This window comes from Manacus vitellinus, unplaced genomic scaffold (assembly GCF_001715985.3).
Source record: "Manacus vitellinus isolate BGI_N305 unplaced genomic scaffold, ASM171598v3 scaffold_62_pilon, whole genome shotgun sequence".
NCBI lineage: Eukaryota > Metazoa > Chordata > Aves > Passeriformes > Pipridae > Manacus > Manacus vitellinus.
The window spans coordinates 794333-815691 of record NW_021940704.1 but is presented as its reverse complement, the minus strand read 5'-3'; the positions used below and the strand labels follow the sequence as shown (position 1 = coordinate 815691).

Here is a 21359-nt window from a genome sequence, read left to right as displayed (position 1 = left end):
CTGCTCTTTAAAGCCCCAGTCTTTGGCAGCTGGGCCTTAAAAAGGTGCCCAAAGACAGGCCAGGAATGAGGGAGCTGGGAAGAACATCCGTGGAGAGCACACGGAGCGGTGGGGGGGGAGCTGGCAGTGGCTGATCCAAAGGCACCACAGCAGGGAGAGAATTCCTGCTGGTGCCATGCTCCAGGAATGGATCACTCAGTTTGCTCTCATCCTTCCCCTCCTCAAACTACTCTTATCAGCACCAAAGCAAATTCCAGGATACACATGGACAGATTTGGGAGGGGGTTTGAGCCCATCAGCTGCAGAGACCCATCAGCACAGGAGCTGGGCCTCTGCCTCACAGCCCTTATCTTCCTGCTCCGGCTGGAACTGGGCTGGCACAATTCCCTTCTTCCAGGCAAAAACTGCTCCAGCATCCAGCATGGACGCCCATGGATGTCCCCTTTGCCCCTTGAGAGCAGAGGAGGCTCTGACCCAGGGCCCCCAGGGCTCTCACCCGTTGTGAGTGACGAGGCACTGGCGCAATCCCAGCTTGCGGAAAATATCCACGACGATTTCCATGGGCGTTTCATCCGTCACTGTGAAGGGACTGAGGTCCAGGATGCTCCTGAGTTTCAGCACAGAGGGGGAGCTCGGAGGCAGTGGGGGACAGTAGTCAGTGAAACAAATAATTGAAGTGCTCACGATCCCGTCCTGCTTTTTCCGGGCGTTTTCTGGAAGAAGAAATATCTGATTAAATATCAGTCCTCCTTTCCTTTTCTAAATAGAAGAGCATTCCCCTTCCTCTGCCCACACTGGATGTCCTTAGAAGTCCATTCCTTCCTTTCACCTGAGCTGTTTCTTTCCCCACTGAGGGAGGGAGTATGTTTCCAGCCTTTCTTCTAATGGAATCACAGAGTCAATAAGGTTGGAAAAGACCTTTAAGATCAAGTCCAACCATCAGCACAGCACCACCACCATGTTCACCACTAACCATGCCCTCAAGTGCCACATCCACACGTTTTCTGAACATTTCCAGGGATGGTGACACCACCTGGGCAGCCTGTGCCAGTGCTGGACAACCCTTCCCATGAAAAAACTTTCCCCAATGTCCTAAACCTAAACCTCCCCTGGCACAACTCCACGTCGTTTCCTCTCCTCCTGTTACTTGTTACCTGGGAGAAGAGACAGCAGAACCTCCAAGGTCTCCAAAGTTCCACCCCAGGGGTGAGACCACAACGTGCTTTGCCCAAGGCCAAGGCTGCTGCACCTCAGCATTGTGCTCTGGCCAGGTAAATACAAGTTCTGGAGATCTTTAACTTCCCAGTTTTAAGAGGCAGTAGATAAAATGCTTTGTACTTTTATAAGTCACCAATTTGGGTCCCATGCAGAGCAGTTAAAGGACTATTTTTAAGCCCTTAACGACTTGCATAGGCTCCATGGAGGTCACTTGGGTCAGGATTGGAAAACATGTCAAGCACTGGCCATCCCTCAGACCTTCCCACGAGAGCACACACAGGTAACATGGGTACCTGCCACATTGCAACTCAATAGCAGCATTCCAAGACTCCCTGGGAGCGGGCTGGCCTGGTAGCCCAAACACCAGGATCACTCTTAGTGAATCCCTGGAGATTCCAAGGAACACAAGGGCATGTGTGGTGGTACTACAGAGCTGCCTCACAGAAGGCAGGCAATGCACAGAATGTCACAGTGCACTTGTTCCTAGATATTTTGTTCCCTGTTGACATAAGCATTTGCCCAGGTACTGATTCAGGAGAGCAAGAGCAACAGTCACATGCTCCAAAAACTGTACTGAATATCCTGAAACCAAGGCAGAAATCTCACCTGAAAAGAGAGAAGGAACACGTGGAGTTGATTTGCGGACGAAGAAACTTAATTATAAAACTCCTCTAGCCCTACCACAGACAAAGAGAGCTCAGGACCCACCTCCCTCAACCCACCTGGGCAGTGACCCAATATTCAGCACCTGGACCAACCAGACAGGTTTGAGCCATGACCAGTTCACAAAGCTTCCCACATTCAGTCACCACAAAGCCAGGAAGGCTTTGCTCTTGCTGGAAAGGAGCCTCACACTTCACAACCATGCCTTGAAGTTCACAAACTCAGCAGAGCCACACTAATGGCACTGGACAACTCTACAAGGATCTGAAAGGACACTGTAGCAAGGTGGGGGTCAGCCCTTTCTCCCAGGTAACAAGTGACAGGACAAGGGGACACAGCCTCAAGCTGCACCAGGGGAGGTTGGACATCAGAAGGAACTTCTTCACAGAAAGGGCTGTTAAACATTGGAAGGGGCTGCCCAGGGAGGTGCTGAGAGTCCTCATCACTGGAGGTGTTCAAGGAACAACTTGGATGTGGCACTCAGTGCTCTGGGCTGGGTGACAAGGTGGGGATTGGTCCCAGGTTGGATTTGGAGGTCTTTTCCAAGTGATTCTGGGATTCCGTGACAAGCCACCCTGCCCTTCACATCCGATGCAAGCAGGAGGCACCAGGAAGCACAGCCACCAGCACAAGGGGTGTCTGAACTCCTCAGGTGGCATTTAAGGCCTCTGAAAGCAGCACTGCCCCGCGCAGTGTCGCCCCTTACCAATCGAAATGATGAGGTCCCTCCTGAGGACAAAGCCCACCAGGCGCTGGGACGCCCGGGACACCACCACGGGGTAGCCGCTGTAGGTGGTGTTCGTGACGATGGTCTCCACGTCCTCCACGGTCATGCTGTCCTGGGTGATGACCGTCAGGGGAGGGTCGTTCTTGCGCGGCCTCATCACGTCCATGGCCCGCGTCTTGTGCGAGAACTCCTCCTTGGCCTCCAGGAAGGGGTACCCGTTGAGCCGGATGTGGGCGTCGTAAATCCCTTCCCGCCCGATGGCGTCGGCCACCCACTTGCTGGTCATGGCTGCTGCCATCAGGGGCACGATGTACTCCAGCCCCCCCGTGAGCTCGAACATGATGACCACCAGCGACACGGTCATTCGGGTCACCCCGCCTGCAGGCACAGCACAGGAAGGCAGACGACACAAACGGGTGATTTGGGGGATTTTCCACCCGCTCCCAGGTGTGTTTCACCCGCCCTCTGCCACCCAGAGAAAGGCTGGTACCAGCACAGGTGGTGCTGTTGGGCTCTGGCATGAGTGGAACCCTCCGTCCGTGGGATGGGGTGCGAGGTTTCTGTGGGGTTTTGTCTCGGCACATTTTAATTATGCTTTTGAGATTCAAGTCCCAAAGCAACATTTCATTCCAATACCCAACCTCTAAAGGGGCACTTCAGTACTGCCCAGTAGCAAACAGAACTGTAAATGAAGTTGAACTGGATTTATGTTCCATATTTCTATTTATTTTCCCATTACATTCAAACAATCCCAGAAGGCTGGAAGGAATCTTAAAGTCTATCTTGTTCCAACCCCCTGATATGGGCAGGGACACCTTCCACTAGACCAGGTTGATCAGATAAGTTGCATCCCCTCTAAAAAGGTCCAAGATGGGGTTTGGTAACATGTTTTTATTGTTCCTGAGAGTTTTTCCTGATAAAGTAATGCCTTAAGAGTTACACATATTTTGTGGAGAAGAGGATTGGGAATTACAGGTCTGGAAGGATTGGAAAGTGAAGTTGGATCACATGCACCCAAACCCTCAAACTCAGCCAAGAGGGAGAAGTGTTACCAAAAAACACTTGAAAGCAGAATTGCATCACAATACTTTAGGCCAGAACAGGAAGTAAAATGAATTAAAACATTTTACTTTAAAAATCCCATAGGAAAATGTAAGTCCCTGGGCAGCCTCATCTGTCCTGGCTCCCACTCTGGAGCTTCCCACCGGAGCCTGCCGTGTCCAGCACCAGGTTGGGGCTGGTAAAAGAACACCAACAGGATGAGAAACACATGGCACATTCTGCTAAGTGCCCTGAGGCTCCAGAGGTGAAGCCAGCTTCGATGGCCTGCCACAACTGCAGCTCCTCCACCACAGAGCCACTGAGAGGCAGAACAAGATGATCTTTAAGGTCCCTTCCAACCCAAACCGTTCTGTGATTAAAGCTGAAAAAGACCCCTAAGATCACCCGAATTCCAACCTTCAACCCCTACAACGCCCCTTCACGTGGCCAAGCAAGCCCCGGCCCGCGGGCCGGCCCTGGGGAGGGCTGTGCTTACCCAGACACGCCGCGGCGCCCACCATGGCGTAGAGGCCGGGGGTGATGCAGTCGGCCCCCTGGCTGCACCAGCCGCTGAAGATGGCCCAGTCGTGGTGGTAGAAGGCCAGCTGCTCCACGGCCACCCCCAGCAGCCGCCCTGCGATGGCCCCCACGGCCATGCTGGGGATGAAGAGGCCCGAGGGCACCTGTGGGAACAACGTGTCGGTGAGCGCCGGAGGCTTCACAGATGAGGGATGGAACCCCCAAACGGACACAGTTAGAGGGTTTGCTGGAGTTCAAGTCACAGAACTGTGGGGTTGGAAGCGATGTTTTAAAGGTCTTCTATAGTCCAACCCCCACGCAATGAGCAGGGACATAAAAACTGTCGAGGATCAGAGAATACTAGAGTGGTTTGGGTTGGAAGGGACCTTAAAGCTCATTGAGTTCCACCCCCTGCCACGGGCAGGAACACCTTCCACTAGAGCAGCTTACTCCAAGCCCTGTCCCCTCTGCCCTTCCTGCACCCTCGTGCTCCAAATTCTCTGCAAGAGAGTCTGAATTGTCTCCTTTCTGACCAGGAGAACCAGCCACACAATTGGTTGGTGTGGAACAGGACAAGCTCTTCTCAAAAGAGAACATAACCAACCTTCACCCTCACCCCGCTAACTCCACGCCTTTCCAACCACACCACCACATGTTTATTGCAGGCACGGGATTTTCCCACTCTCTTCATTCACACACTGGGCGTGGAATCATCCTTCTTCCCTGCCAGAAATTCAAACTCCACTGTGACAGGGAATTAGCACACGCAGCACAAGTGACACCCAGCAAAGCCACTGCCAGAACGTTTCAGCTCTGTTGTGCTGTTCCAGGACTCTGAAAGCACCTGTTGTTTGAATCAGGGAATTCCCTCCCTCCCCTTTCATTTCCACAGTGGCCATACAGCTTTGTCACACCTTGTCTATCTCTCTTACAGACTCAATGGTTGCCTTGGAATGTCAGCGATCACCTCAGGGCAACAACAATGCCAAACCTCTGTGGTGGGGTCACCTTTCTGGGCAGATCCTTGAGGATTGGGGAAAGGGGGAGATACTCAGCTCCACCACATGAATCCCACTGCAGGAGAGCTCAGACCTGGGCACTACAACTGCAGCTCCAGAGGCTGCACTAAATGAGTTCCAAACCATCTGAGCAAGGGACAGCTACGATTAAGCATTTACAAATTAAGGTATCGATTGCTTTGCAATTAGCTGTTGCATCTGTACCACATATATATTGAAAAGGCCTGAAGCAGGACAATTCTGTGTCTGGAAAACAGGATGTGGAGCCCTGAGACACCAGTTTTGTGACTGCATTTGGTGCTCGTACTCAGGATGGAAGGTTTCTACTGCCCTCAGGTACGAGGGGCAAGACCAATAACTGCAGCCTGTCACCTTAGAGCAGAGCCTGGGGGGAAAACATGTCCGGTTAGGGAGGAAATTATACTTTAAGACCAGGAGTCCTTTACAGCAAGCCTCACCTTCATGCCAAAGGTAAAGATGGTGATGAAGACCTTCATGATGAGGGCCAGAGCCAGCTGCCACATGGCCGTGTACACGCCCGGGCCGGCAGCGCGGTCCGGCAGGTCGTCCCCCTTGGTGCTGTTGAAATCATTCACGTACTCGCACAGCTTGGACGAGTCCAAAATCCCACAGTCGTTGAAGAGCTCTGAAATGAGCTCGCTGGTGCTCATCCTGGTGTACTCGTTGGGGAAGGCCAGGATGGCTGTGATGGCCGTGACCACAAACACCTCCAGCACGGGGTATTTGCCCAGCCGGGTCGTCTTGCGCCGCCGGCACCAGGCGATGTTGCTGCGTATGAAGAAAGCTCCCCAGAGTCCACCAAATATTCCCAACAGGATGAAGGGCACCAGCTCCAGCAGGTGCCATGGCATGTGAAACTCCACGTAGAAGAGAACGAGGCGGCTGTTCCCGAAGGGGTTGATGGAGCGCAGGGTGAAGGCAGCGACCAGCGCGGCGAAGAAGGAGCGCCACAGCGTCTTGAGAGGGAAGTAGTAACTCACCTGAAGGCAACAACAAAGCAGATTTGGTCACTTTAACACCTGTCACTGCCCCACTGCAGGAAGTAGAGCCAGGGCAGAGATCCATGTCTGCTGGCTCATTCCCTCCTCTCCAGCCAAGCAGCCCAGGCTTGATTTGGAGTTCCCGGTCAACAGCGGTTGCAATGAGCGGGATGGGCCCTGGCATCCCCACTTCCACTGCAGCAAGTGCCCTCTGCGATCCCTGAAGCGACTCACTCGGATAATAAAAGGTGTTACACATCAGCCATGAGCTGATTCTGGAGAACTGTGTGGCTCTGCAAGGTCCAAAGTGCCAAACAGCAGCACCTGCTATTGCTGCCACCACAACTAGTGCTCAGCTGAGCAAATCCATTCCAGCCCTCCTCTGAAAGCCATCATGGCCCTCCCCTGAGCTAAGCCTTGAGGCAAGCAGTCATGATCTTTTCACACCTGAGATCAAGAGATCAAGGTTTAGAAGCTCCTTGGGAAGAAAAGGGGGTTGATAAGTCAGAGAAGTTTGTTCCCCAGTATCCTGGGACAGAGCTGTCAGGAGAGTGGACAAGAGGAAATGGCCCTCAAGCTCTGCCAGGGGAGGGTCAGGTTGGACAACAGGAGGAATTTCTTCACTGAAAGGGTTGTTAAACATTGGAAGGGGCTGCCCAGGGAGGAGGTAAAGTCCCCATCCCTGGAGGGATGGATGTGGTACTCTGCTCTGGTCTGGTTGCCAAGGTAGGGATCAGTCACAGGTTGGACTTGGAGGTCTTTTCCAACCTCAGTGATTCTGTGATTCTATATGGAAAACACAGCTGTGGCTGTGAGCAGTCAGCGATGCCAAGCATGGACAGACCGGGGGAACCAACCAGTTTATGGCAAAGCTACAGACAGACATGATCCAAAATTAACCCTCCAGCACTCATAAGAATTACCTGAACCCCCAACTAGCTTTTAGGTTGGCCTTGTACATACAGTATTCCAGAGGTTCTGCTTTCCACAGCCCGGCAGGCAGGAGTGGGCTGTGTTTTTAACCCAGCAGGGCCAGTTCTGCACTAAACCAGCTCAAGAGCCAAGGTTACCTCTTCCAGGCTGAAGAGCACTCCTCCGATGGGCGCACCAAAAGCCACCGACACGCCGGCAGCGGCGGCTGCTGAGAGCACCTGAGGGAGGGACAAAGGCAGTCAGACTTCTCAGCCCTCCCAACCACTCCTTTCTTCTGTTTGCCTTCACTTAAATTTGTACATGTTTATCTCCAGCCAGTGCACGGTCAGCTGGGTCTGACCTGCCTTAAAGGCAGCAGGGAAAAGGTGGAGTGAGCCAATTCCCGAGGGAGAAGTAGCTCCAAAAAAATCAGTGTTAGCATTTCAACAGTCCCAGCCCCAAATGGGTAGAAGTGGCATCACTGGCAACTTCCTCTTCTGTTTCAACCGATTTCACCTCAGATAAAGCTTCAGTACAATACAAAAGCAGTAATTTCACCCCACAGAACACCCTGAGTTTTCCTGTCTCACATTCCCCCTGTGTCCCAGCAGGGTGTAACATACGTGGAGGTGCTCTGGAGCCCTCCAAACCCTGCCAGCCCACCCAGTGGTTTCTGCCAGGTTTGGTTCAGCAGAAGGTACATTGGCACACGTGGTACACACTGGCACACGGAGAACATGCCAGAACAGAACAGTTTACCCCCAGGGGGAAGCCCCAGAGCCACGACCTCCCCACTTCGGTGTCTCCACGTACCTCCCTGCGCTTGGCTTCATTCTTGCGGTACTTGGTGAAGAGATGGCACAGGATGTTCCCACAGCAGCAGGCGACGTGGACCAGGGGCCCCTCCTTGCCCAGGCTCAGCCCCGAGGACACGGCCAGCACGAGGGTGATGGTTTTGATGACCAGCGTCCACTTGCCCAGGTAGCCTCTAATGATGAAACCACTTAAGATAGTTTTGATCTGGAAGTCAAGCACACAAAGCTCTACAGGCTTTCATTCAAGCCCTGGTCAGAGCTCCTGATTTACTGGGCATTCCCAACCCTACCCTTCCCTACAGCTTTCAGAGCGCCCTCCACGAGCTATCAAAAGTAACTTAAGAGTCTGTAAAAATATCCCTCCGTGTAAAGGCAGAACCAGCCACCTGAGTCCTTCCTCCAGGGCCCCTATCCCTGATGGAAAAACACCCAAGCAGTACCTCCTGCAGTAAATGCCAAAACATCTTAATTTTTAAAGGGATTGCACGGATATTTTAGAACTAGACATGTTTCAGGATGGCTTGGAAAAACACCCATACGTTAAACCACTACCTGAAGTGGAAGAAGTTATTCCATAGCAAGTGTGTGTAAGTTTTGGATGGTGGATCCCCTACCCCACCTGAAAAACAACCCACTGTCGTTCTCACTCACCTCTGGGATCCCTGAGCCACAGGCATATGGAGCAAACCCCTTCACAAGTAGCACAGCAAGAAGGGAGAACATCAAGGCCCAGACAACGTACATGAAGTAGTTGAGAATATACGCAAACGCCCCCTGAAAAAAAACAGAGAAAAATGCCCAAATTAGATCATTTCAAGTGACCCCATATCAAACCTGTGCACTGAAGTGAGCACAGAGAAACAGCAGGTCATCTCAGAGAGTTATCAGCCAAAAATGGAGAGAGCTCCCCTAAGCCTGAGGTTTCAAGGTACATGTGCTGGGTTATGGGGATGAACCAATCCCACCTCCAAAAGCCATTCATTAAACAGCAAACAAGGTTTGCTGGAGTAGAATCATGGAATTATTTAGGCTGGAAAAGACCTCTAGGACGATCAAGTTCAACCTCAGCTTGGAAGTGGCTCAGTGTTGTCCCAGTCAAGCAGCTGCTCCACTGCATAGGGCTGCCTCAAACACAGGACTGGAGCCCATGACATTCCCCCAAAATGTTCATGGGCAAAATACCCTCCAAGCACCACATCTTGGACACACAACTAACATATTGCACCTGTAAAACTGGCAGTGTTTTGCTTCCCCACATCCCCCTCTGAGGACAACACATTAGTAACTTGTTGACACCCTTGGAAGACCCCAACGATGAGTGTTTAACCACTGAACCACCCAGAGCTTGGACTTCTGGCATCTACACCCAGATCACTCCCTGGGATGACCCAGGCTGGGTAACTGGGGAATCCAGTAGCAAAACCAGCTGCAGTTACCTCTCCATAGCCGAGGATGAGCTGGGACCAGCTCTTCCACTCGGGACACTTGTCTCTGTCGGTGAAGGTGGTGTTGGATTTCCAGCAGCAGTGCTCATGGTTGAACCAGAACCCTGCCAAGCACACTCCTTCCTTCAGATCTGTCATCCAGTGGGCAGAGATGTCGATCAGCCCTGCCAAGGAACCTGGTTTAAAGGGAAAAAAAAAAACAAAATAGTTTAATAATCACCTTGTGCACACTCAAACACCTGAAGGTCACAGCCTGCCCCACTAGTTCCTGACTCACCCTCCAACACACAGAGAAACACTGGTATTTCTGCCTACAATTCCTTCTGTGGAGAGCTAAAGGGGCAGATTTGCTTGGTTTTGAATAATTTCAATATATTGAAAAGAGCAGGTGAGGGAACAGCACGGCTGATGATATTTCAAAGGCTGACTGTGTTCAAACCCACCCTGCATCCTCAGCAATTAATTCTTCCCAATGACACTGAAAAACTGTTTATTAAATATAGCACAGCAACATTCCTGGAGGACTCAGACAAAATGTGTCACCAGAATCCAGGAGCTGCACCAACAACGCCGACACTGTGACAGGAATAACTCTGAATTTGGAAAAAACATTTCCAATGCCAAATCAAAAAAAGAAAAATAAAGGAGGGGAAAGTTACAACTGTGCCAAGTGAAACAACGCCAGCAGAGCCAGCACAGAAGTTAATTTGGATTTTAGAAGAGGAATCTTCATGCAATTTCTATTAATAACTTCTGTGATCCCCAAAGATCACTGGGATCAGCTCTGCTCTCACCCAACCCCCTGGAGCAAAGCAGAGGCCAGGAACAGAGACCTCTGATCCTTAGGAGCAAGTGGCAGCACAAGCTTCAGAGGTTGCAACCAACATTCAGCAAATCCAGCAGTTAATGACAAACTGGCCAGCAGCCTTCCTGGGTAACCATTAACAGGAGATTTCACTTCGACCCTCGTGACAGATGCTTTGCTGCTTCCTATCGGGAAGATCTGTATCCAAGGGATTTACTCCTGCTGCCCTAGGGCCAAAGTTTGCTTCTAAGTCATTTAAAAGGTCTCAGCCAGCCAACCTCTGAAAGAAGCTGACTTCCAAAAAACACCTCTTCCTTTTTATATCCAAGTAAAGTGGGAAAAAAACAATCAAAAAAGAAGTAACTCTTGTTGGCAGTCCTTGGCATTAACCTCTGCAGTGCCCCCGAGGAGCGCTTGGCACAGACATACACAAAGCACAGCACTCTCCTCCAGCCCAGCATTTCCATCAGCTCTGCTTTAATTAACATTTTTTGATTTGTTTCAGAGCTCTGTACCAGCAGCAGATCCAGAGCAGTGTCCAGGACAGCTCTCAGCCCCAGTTTTGTACTTTGCTTTTGCAAAAACGTGGCCTCAAAACACTTAAAAATAATTCTCTGTGAACTACAATGCAGCGGCAGAGCCCTCGGTGGCAGCACAAGTCCTCACTCCAGGGACAAATCCTGCTCCAGGGACCTGCCAGGGCTTGTGGAGGAATTGATCCCGATGCTGTAGCACGGGAATTAGTTTTCCCTGGAGGTTTGTTCTTACCTGCCAACAACCCAATGAAGAGCATCAACAGCCAGCCCGAGAAGGCATCGCTCACGCTGTGCAGCAGCGCCCAGGTGGACTCTTTGCTTCTGTTGGTGATCTGGGAAAGGGTTTGCAAAAGGAAACAAAAATCCATGAGGACACTGATCCACTGCGGTGTAAATGCTCTAAGACCTACTTGGTGACACTGTCACTGTACTTTGGGGGGGTGAGGGGAGAGAAAAAGCATCACACAGCAGCTGCTCCTACAGCTGGTACAGTAAATGCAGCTCTGGTTGGGAGGTGTAGGAGAATGGATCAAGGGTCATGGAATCCCAGAATGAGTTGGGTGCGAAGGGACCTTGAAGGTCACCCATTCCAACCCCCTGCCATGGGCAGGGACACCTTCCTTATCCCAGGTTGCTCCAAGCCCCATCCAACCTGGCCTTGGACACTTCCAGGGATGGGGCAGCCACAGCTTCTCTGTGCCAGGACCTCAAGGATACAGACACAAGGGGGTCACAGGTTTAATGCCAGCACAGAGGAATGGTCAGGCTGGGAAGCAGCCAATGGTGGCACTGGGAAGTGAGACTCAGCCCCATCCCAGATGCCCCAGGCTGAGCTGATCTGTCAGTCTCACTGCTCCTGACAGGCAGACAAAGGGGGACAGAACAGCCATTGTGTGCCCCCAGTACCCAGCTGCCTCTCCCAAGGGAAACATTCCAGCTCACCACTATTATTCCCAGATAAAAAGGCACATTGATGCACACAACTAATGCCCACTAAATGAGGAATAAACGCAGTAAGAATCCTTTCTGCCTGGATGAGCATCTGTTGGGTTTTTCCAAATGCCACACTGATCCCTGTGATGGAATCCAGGAGGGCTTGGGGTGGCTGCCAAAACTATTTCCTTTAGATTTCTTTCCATTGGACAAACCCCACACCTCTTGGGCCAGCCCTAACTTCTGCCTTGACCTGATTTGATCTCTCCTAAGAAGACAGGCTGGGGTTGTCCAGTCTGGAGAAGAAAAGGCTCCCCCAGGAGACCTTAGAGTCCCTTCCAGTGCCTAATGGGGCTCCAAGAGAGCTGGAAAGGAACTCTGGACAAGGGCCTGGAGTCACAGGACAAAGAGGAATGGCTTCCCACTGCCAGAGGGCAGGGTTAGATGCAATATTGGGAAGGATATTCCTGGCTGTGAGGGTGGGGAGGCCCTGGCACAGGTTGCCCAGAGAAGTTGTGGCTGCCCCATCCCTGGAATTGTTCAAGGTCAGGTTGGACAGGGCTTGGAGCAACCTGGGCTAGTGGAAGGTGTCCCTGCCCATGGCAGGGGGTTAGAACTGGATGATCTTTAAGGTCCTTCCAACCCAAACCATTCCATGATTCTCTGATCTCTGCAGACAGGAAACTGTGCCACGCTGATGGGCACCACCTTTGTACCCACACCTGTGACAAGGCTTTGGGGTTTGGACCCTTAACCCAATAACAGGACCAGTTTTGGGGCAGGAGGCAGCAGGGACACAAAGCCCCTTGGCTGGGTCTGCACTCACTCAAATTTTTGGGCATTATGCTGTATTTCTTGTATTTATTCACACCCTGAGCAGAGTGTGTGCTCTATTTGGGTCCTGCTAGCAAAGACACAAGTTGTTTTGTGAGGCCCAGGGAAAAAAAATAAAGAATCAAAGAATATTTTGGGAAACAAATAGACAAATTGAGTTCAGTCATCACCCTCCAAGAGTGCTGTCAGCAAGGCAGGAGCAGACTGAGGACATGGGTAGTTCATTTAAAGTCCCCCTTGCTTTCTGAGCAAATTCCTTTAATTGCACAGTGGTGCAAAGGGATTCTGGAAGAATTCTGGAAGAACTGCACTTCTCAAACAAAAAAAATTCCAACAGAAAGAGCATCTTTCACCTTTGCAGTTGTGAAAGCAGAAAAACAGGCTGGTTTGCCTATCTGAAACCCACATTTTAAATAAATAAAAGTCTTCAGAAGAGAAGTAGCAACTGATAAACTGCAACATGGGGGATTTAAGGCTCCTTTTCCTCTAACTGAAGCTCTCACCTCCCATCCTAAGGGTAACCCCTTCATCCCAGGTGTCTCCAGGAAGTGCCTCCCTACCCCAGCAATCAGAACTAAGATTAACAAAGTTAATTATCCTGCCCTCAGTGCCAGTGAGGAGCAGTAGGAATTTTTACCTCCCTGTGCCTGTCCCGGTCCCTGGATTTCTCTCGCACCCAGTCTATAGTGTTAAAATCTTCATAGGTGCCCACTCCAGGAAGAGGTTCCTCCAGGAAATCCATCATGGTGCTTTTGCCATTCATCCCTCCTCCATTATACGTGGAAAAGCCTGGTGGGGGAGGAACGGGGAAAATTGAGCATTTCTTAGTTTCCCCCTTTTTTATAAAACCCCCAAACACTAATTAAGGGGGGGAAAGCACAGATTTCAGTGGGAACAAAGAGCTGCTGAGATGTTCCCAAGCTAAATACCCCAGGCACACCTTCCCAGGTGATCTGTGCCAGGTACAGCCTTCCCAGCTCCAGCAGCTCACATGGAGATGGGGCTGTTCCTGGAAATGACCGTTCAAAACCAAAGTGAATCATCACTAGATGTTGACTTTTCCCTAAATCCAGTACTTGCCGTGAGGATATTTTGCCATTTGAAGTAAGCAGAGGGGAGAGGCAGAGGAGAAGGGGAATATTTGAGACCCCCCAGGAGAGCTGAAGGGAATCCCAGGTGGATCTGGTCGTGGTGGGCAGGAGGGCATGAATAGGAGCAGGGAAACAGGGAAAGCAAAGCATCCAGTGGGGCATGGAAAGCAGAAATAGTGGTATCAAGTGGGATACCGTTGGGAAAACACCAGACTGAGGCTTGCAGCCTCCCTTGGTGGAGAGAACTCAGCCAAACCACTCAACCTCCTGCCTAACCTGCTCCAGCCTATGGAAAATGATGGTTAGTGTGGGTGTACACCCCCAAAATCGTGGTTCTGTAAGACACTAAGTGTCTCCAGTCATCCAGAGGGAAAAACAGAAGGGCAAAAGCCAAAATCCAATCAAAACTGGGAAGTGCTGGGGAAGAGCAGGGTTAAAACTCCCAGACAGAAGGATAATGGTTGATATTTCACTCAGTGTATTTAGGTTGCAGCTATCACCGGGGCAAAGGTGTCTCCAGATGGGAAAAATAAGGAATTCAAACAGCTGCCCTCTGCCCCATCATCTAAAGCAGGAGGGGAAAAGAGAGCTGTGATGTCTTCCCAACCCATCTCCCAGATTGGCACAGCTGCTTCTTCACAGGGAAGAAGGCACGGGAAAACAAGATGAGTCATGTACAGAACTGACAACCACCACAAAATAACCCACTTAAAAAGGCTCCTCACTTCATCTGGGACAAAAAGAAGGTGAACTGGAGTCCTCCAGAGCTCTTCCCAATGGTGAGAGCACAGGCCATGAGCCCCAGCTTGCACTGGGAAGCAAACAGGGCAGGTTTGGCAAGAGCTGCAAGGAATTCCTGGCTTTAATGACATTTTTGAGGCAAAAAGCTTGGAAATACCCAAACTGGCATCAAGGCTTCCCTGTTCAAATATCCCCACTGGAAATTCCAAGCGCTCTTCTATAAACCTAATGGACCAGAACCTCCCTGAATAAATCCCCCGGATAACAACAGCCAGTCAGGTGGGAGGCCGTGGAGCACTGAGGTACCTGGAGCTCCTCCTGCCCGCCTGGGTAGTGCTACCCACGGCCTCCAAGGCAATGGGAGCTGCCTGGAGCAGGGATCTGGTACAGGGGACAAGCCAAGGCCTCCTCCCAGCCACCTGCAGCTCAGCGAGTCCCACCTGCAGCCCAGAGCTGCAGCCCTTCACAGCCAAGGCCACCAAAGGACAAGGAGACTGTGCCCGTGGCAGAACTGAGCTCAGCAGGGTCTGACCCAGCTCCATGGGGACACACAACATCCCAGTGCCCACCTGGGAGACTCTGTGGCACACCAGACCTTCTCACCACAGTCATCCACATCCAATTCCCAGTTCCAGGGCCCCCCACCTCACACTACAGTGTATTTTTAATATCCTTGTGCTCTGGGAAAGCTGGAATATAGATTTGGGGATGGAGGGGTGGTTACTGATGGCTGGTGAGAGCATTGTGGGAAGCCAGAATCCATCCAGGCCTTCATGCCCCCCAGACAAGGAACTACCACGGCCACATTCCCAGGGATGAGGTGGCTCTGGGGGGAATGATGAGTTCACCAAGCTCAGCAATGCCAAAGACAACACCAAATCCACCTTGAAAAGCAGGTGAGTGACTCCCCTGCACACCCATCCCCAGACCAGGCAGCCCAGCCTGAGGGGTTCTTTTTGCTTCTACAGGAATGACCAACTCTCCTAAAGTACCCCAACCATTCCCATCTCCGTGCTGCAGACAGCAGGCTCTCACTGCCTATTCCACTGGGGTTTTTTGGCATATCCACTGCACTGTTTCCTAAAGATTAAAGATACAGCTGTCCTAAATTAAAGTATTAATAAAGGAGAGTTAAACCCAGCAAACAGAACACCCTGAGAAGCATTTTCTGCAAGAAGCTGAGATCGGGGCATTCCATGCTCACTGTCCCAGAAAAACTGCCCAGACCAGTGACTTGGAGCTATCCTGGGAATGCTCTCCCAGCTCAGGGCTGCCACAGAGCACCACAAACCAGACCCTGAGGGCACAAAGCTGCAATGCCAGAGGGGTTGCGGGTCATGGGACCCCCAGCAACACCCTGATGGCCCCCTCAATCCCTCAGGCACAGCCAGTGTGATCCCACCCATGATCCCATCCTCAGCCTGGGTGATGACATCCACAGCCCGTGTGATCCCACATGCAGAAGGGACTCACACACTCCACACCAGGCAGGTGCAGTTTGGAGCCTGATCCCACTCTCCAGGATCCCCACCCAGCCCAGCCTGCCCATCCTACAGCACCAGGATTTCCATTCCCAAAGCAGAATCCCGCAGTCTCCAGCCCTACACCACAACTGTCCATTTGACAGAAGACAACGAGGAAACATCCTTATATTTTTTCCAGGAGTAATGCAGAATGATAAAATGGCTGACAGCCATAAATATTTATCAAGATCATATTTCCTGCCTTAGCTGGTTGCAAATCAAGGATCCTAGAATAACCAGATAGGAATAAAGGAGGAAAATGAGCTCAGTGATGCTTTGCCATTGCACAGGTCCCCCTGTTGGGAATGTCCAGATCTCTAAATCAGAATTTAACGGCAGAGACAGCAAGTGAAAAGTGACTCTGTTACAGTTCATCTCTAAACACAGATTTCTCAGTGTTTTGATCACCTCCCCAGAACAGGTTAATTAATCCTCCACTTCAGACTCTGTCTCAGGAAAACCAGACAGGGCTTGTTAAACTTAGAGACTCTGCCCGGTGCCACCCCCACAAAGCCCCGGCGTTTAGGAACGGTCCTGCCAGCAGCGAGGGGACAGCGATGGCACCTGCAGATCCCTGCCACCGCTTCCCTGCTCCAGCAAATCCGGGGAAAGCCAGGGGTTTGCAGGCAGTGCACGACCATTACACAACAGAAATCCCACTGCCCACCCACCCTGACCCACCGCCTTCCCCCCAGCCCCAGGGCCACTGCCAGCATTTGCCCACTGCAGCAGCCCATTTGCCCGCTGCCAGCATTTGCCCGCTGCCTCCGCAGCGTGCAGGACACACGGACACGCTCCCCTGGGCTCACGCCACCTCTTCCCCCCTGCAAGTGTCTCCTCACCCTGGCTCAGCCGCTCCTCAGGAGCACCTCTGGGGGTCTGCCTGTGCCATGGCCGTGGGTCGGGGGATGTTCCTGGGGCTCACAGCGGCACTTGCTGCATCCTCCTCCTCCGGACTCCGATCCCGCAGCGGCGCTGGGCACCCCCCCGCACCCGGCATGTCGTCACCGGCACCGTCACATGAGCCAGCCCTTGCACCTCCACCGAGGGACAGGATTGGAGAGGCACAGGGAGAGGGTCAGGCTCGCAGGCAAGGACAGAGGGAGCAGCTCTGGCCAGGGATGGGGAATCCCGAGGCTCCAGAGCAGAGGCTGCACCCCGAAGCGGCGAGAGCGGAGCCGCTCCCAGCACTCGGGACAGTTTATTTGGCAGAAGGGATTCCCGGGACTAAAACCCATCTGCCATTGCTGCAGAGATCGGCAGCTGCAGAGCTGGGGCTGCCCAGGGCTTCGAGCTGGAGAAAACTCACTGGAAAATGCCGTTTGTGCTCATAAGCAGCAGGAATCAGGCAGGGTGAAGTGCACACTCAGTGATCAGCGTCACAGAGGCTGGGTGGAAGGGACCTAAGCTATCCCATTCACTCCTGCCACGGCAGTGACACCTTCTACAAGAACACGGTTGCTCCAAGCCCTGTCCAACCTGGTCTTGAACACTTCCAGGGATGAGGCAGCCACAGTTTCTCTGGGCAACCTATGCAAGTTTGAAGCCATTCTCCCTTGTCCTGTCACTCCAGGTCCTCATCCCAAGTCCCTGTCCAGCTCTTCTGGAGCCCCTTTAGGCCCTGCAAGGGGCTCTCAGCTCTCCCTGGATCCTTCTCTTCTCCAGGTGAACACCCCCAGCTCTCCCAGTCTGGCTCCAGAGCAGAGGGGTTCCAGCCCTCGGAGCATCTCCGGGGCCTCCTCTGGACTCCTCCAATAGCTCCACATCCTTCTGATGTTGTTCCCCAGGGCTGGAGGCAGCTCTGCAGGTGGGGTCTCACCTGAGGGGGCAGAGGGACAGAATCCCCCCCATGCCCTACTGCCCACACTGTGGGATCAGCCCAGGCTGACCTGTACCCAGGTTTCTGGGTACAGAGCACACAGCCAGGATATGTGGAGCTTCTCATTCACCAACACTCCCAAATCCCTCTCCTCAGGGCTGTTCTCCATCCATTCTCCACCCAGTCTGGATTTGTGCTTGGGATTGCCCTGACCCACACATTTGACTCCCCTTCACCCCAACAGTCCAACCCCAAAGATCCACCAAACCTGACCCTTAACCCCCTTACCAGCCTGTCCATGGAGGGACACCCCAGACACGAGCACCCTGCTCCCCACCTCCCACCAGGGATGCTCCTGCCACACCAGCCTGGGACATAACCTGCTCTGCACCCCGTTTCCAAAGCTCTGCACCAAGCCAGGATGCAGCAAAGGAAAACACACATTTATCAACAGGCTCCTGACCACGGTGTCACTGATGTACTGACACACAGACTCCTTTCTTTTCCCACCCAGTTCACAATTTCCTCACTGAATAGCTCCCAACAACTGCTCTTTGCTCACTGTCTTTCCAGCAGGCAGCCACTGGATTGTCCTTTTGTCCTCTCAGCACAGTCGATACTTCAAAGCACTCTCCCAACCTCCTGGCCCCACCAGCACCTTTATCTTGCCATTCAATGTACACAAGAGCTCGAAGGGACTGGTGATTAAGTTCCTCCAGCTCCAATTTGCTGGTGATAACTTGTCATTCAGACACTGCCTGCGAGACTGAAACCCTACACCCTCCACATGCTGACTTTGGTCTCACTGATTAACTCCGGGGCTCTGGCTGAGGAAGGCAGATGGAGAAAAAAGCCAGGGGAGATGTGCCAGCCCGAGGTTCCCACTTCAAGTTTTAATTACATTTTTAATTTAAGATGGAGAATAACTCGCTGCTGAATCCTGTTTGTGTTCATAAGCACCAGGAATCAGTCAGGGTAAACTGTGCATTCAGATCTCTGATCGTGGAGTCACGGAATGGTTTGGGAAGGAAGGGATCTTAAAGCCCATCCAGTTCCAACCCCCTGCCATGGGCAGGGACACCTTCCACTAGACCAGGTTGCTCCAAGCCCTGTCCAACCTGGCCTTGGACACTTCCAGGCATCCAGGGGCAGCCACAGCTTCTCTGGGCAACCTGTGCCAGGGCCTCCCCACCCTCGCAGGGGAGAATTTCTCAGATCTAACCTAAATCTCCCCTCTCTCAGTTCAAACCCTCCCCCTGTCAAGAACCTGTCAGTTCTTGCCTTTAGAGCTCGAAGAGAAAAAAACATTCAGTCCTACAGAGAAAAGGAGACCTTCCACCACTGAAACACGTTTAAGTCTTCCTCTGAAAGAAAGAGAAACACAGTCCTTTGCTCCTACAATTTAAAGCTTCCATGACTCCCAAGCATTACATCTTATTCCTCCCGAGCTGGTGCTGCCTCCCCACTGCTCGAGTGGGGAAAGGGCCACTGAAATAAAACACAAGACAAACCAGCATTGCCACCTCACTTAAACACCCACCACATCCTTTAACCCATTCAGGGGAAACCACTGGCATTCAAACAGTCTTGGAAAGGGCTATCTAGGAATCAGCATGACTTGCCCTCATAACAAGGTTGGCAGAAGCAACCCCCTCATTTAGGAGAGGTTTCTTGGCAAGGTAGCTTTTCCAGCAGATTTGGCTAAAGGAATCAGGCCTCATAAATATTGTATTTCATCCAAAAAAACCCAACAATCAACAGGACTGCAGATAGAATCCAACCCACCGTGTTTTAGGTACCCACAAAGCTTTGGACAGAACTTTCTTTACAAGATCTAAAGCAAATTAAGCTGTTGGGGAGTAACAGGGAAACTTTCTCACAGAAAAGCAACAGGACAAAGACACAGGATGATGAATAAATCCCTCTGTTTTCAAAACAGGAGAAAGGCAACCCTGGAATCCCACTCAGTTCTGCTTGTCCTGGACTATTCCATGTATTTCTAAGAGGTCTGGAGAAGTGGTGACTACACTTTGGGCAGTGTTTTGGGTAACCAGCATGTCTTGGACTGACTTTAGAGACTCACAGCTGGGATACAAGGGAGCAGGAGAAAATCACTGCCAAAAAACAAGGTTTAGAGGAGGAGCAAAAGAACTGCAAACCCTCCTGCTCTAAAGTCAGCACCTTTGACTCCAAGTGTCTGCGACAACACTCAGCAAGTCGTTGCTCAACAACTGAGGGGAGGCAACCAGGAAACAGCTCTTTTTTTTTTTTTTAATTCCTCAAGTCAAGAAGCAGCAGAGATTTGCTGCTGCACAAATGCACCTTGGACATCACATGTAGCTCTGGGCACCTTTACTGTGAAACAGAAAGGTGATACCAGTAAGATGAAACAACAACTGGGAAGCCAAATGACCAGATGACCTTCAAAGGTCCCTTTCCAACCCAAACAACTTAATGATTCTAGGATTCTGCATCCTTAAAAAGACTGTCCCTTTGGTCAAGATGTAAATTCCAGCTCTGACAACAACTTTGAGAAAGCACTGCTAAGATTCCCTCATTTCCTGCTGTAACACCATTACCTTAGTGCCAAGACTGCAAGGGAAACTATAAAAGTATCAGGGGATTTGATTAAAAAGCCAAGTTTGACTCCCGAGCACAACTTAACAGTGTGGAAAAAAAAAACATAATAATCAAGGAAAGTCTTATCTGTTACATTTTACTGATAAAATGCTGAAGTCCAGACCAGAGGAGATAAGAGGGAGAGAACATGTTACTCATGGTGAGGTTTCAGTAACACAAACAGGCGTGAGAAGCCACTGCAGTTGGGTTTAGAGTAGTTTGACTGAAACAGGCCTGAAGCACTTGGAATATCTACATTTCAGCAGCAGCAAGGCTGGTGGTCCCCAGCAGAGCCCTGCCACTGTCACTCACCAGTCAAGGCCCCCTAAGGAAAGCTCTGAGGAGCTCCAGCTGCCGCACACGTTCCAGGTTTACAGATCCATCAGGCAGGAGGTGACACTTCCTCTTCTGGGCACCTGGCAGGAGCTGGAAGCTCCAGTTTTGGGTGTTCTTTCAATTTGAAAAGCCACCACCCTTACAGGAGAGTTTGACAGCATTGGAGAAGGGGTAAGGCAGGGCTGGGTTCTCGTTCCCAAAGGCATCACTACCTGGTCCCCATCCAACACCACACCAGGCAGAGGTTTGCAGGGAGAACATCAGTTGCCACCTCACCAGCTCCAGTCAAACCTGTGCCCCCACAGCTTCAGGTTTCACACCTGGCACCCAAACATTTGCCAGCTGACTTCTCCTGAAGTCAGCAGGGGAAAGTCACAGGGTGAACTGAAACTGGCATTTGGGCAAGGAGCTCTTTCCCCTTTTACATTTCCTCTTTTACTTCTGTGTCACCTCTCCCATGGCCTTGAGCATCCTGCCAACACAGAGAACATCATCCAGGGGAACCACTCCTCAGGTATTTGGCCTCAGGTTGTGCCAGGGTTGGATATGATGGAAAATTTCTTCATGGAAAGAGTTGTCCAACCCTGGCATAGGCTGCCCAGAGCAGTGGTGGGGTCACCATCCCTGAAGGAATTTAACTGCCACGTGGATGTGGCACTTGGGGACATGTGGCACTTGGGGACATGGCCTTGGCAGTGCTGGGGGATGGTTGGACTTGATGGTGTTATAGGGCTTTTCCAACCCAAAGGATTCTGTGATTCT

General features: G+C 51.5%; 1 protein-coding gene across 4 annotated transcripts in view; it reads right to left on the bottom strand.

Annotated features, from left to right (window-relative positions):
- Positions 1-21359, bottom strand: part of LOC103754918 (H(+)/Cl(-) exchange transporter 5) — a 40264-nt gene that overhangs the window by 2420 nt on the left and 16485 nt on the right. For all 4 annotated transcript variants that reach the window (XM_018083310.2, XM_008920795.3, XM_018083309.2 and 1 more), the window contains exons 3-12: positions 13106-13257; positions 10934-11033; positions 9352-9536; positions 8567-8689; positions 7914-8120; positions 7259-7339; positions 5646-6188; positions 4146-4332; positions 2588-2986; positions 497-713 (exon numbers count right to left, since the gene is read on the bottom strand). In XM_018083310.2, coding sequence (XP_017938799.1) covers positions 497-713; positions 2588-2986; positions 4146-4332; positions 5646-6188; positions 7259-7339; positions 7914-8120; positions 8567-8689; positions 9352-9536; positions 10934-11033; positions 13106-13257 — 2194 coding nt within the window. The remainder of the gene's footprint in view (positions 1-496; positions 714-2587; positions 2987-4145; positions 4333-5645; positions 6189-7258; positions 7340-7913; positions 8121-8566; positions 8690-9351; positions 9537-10933; positions 11034-13105; positions 13258-21359) is intronic.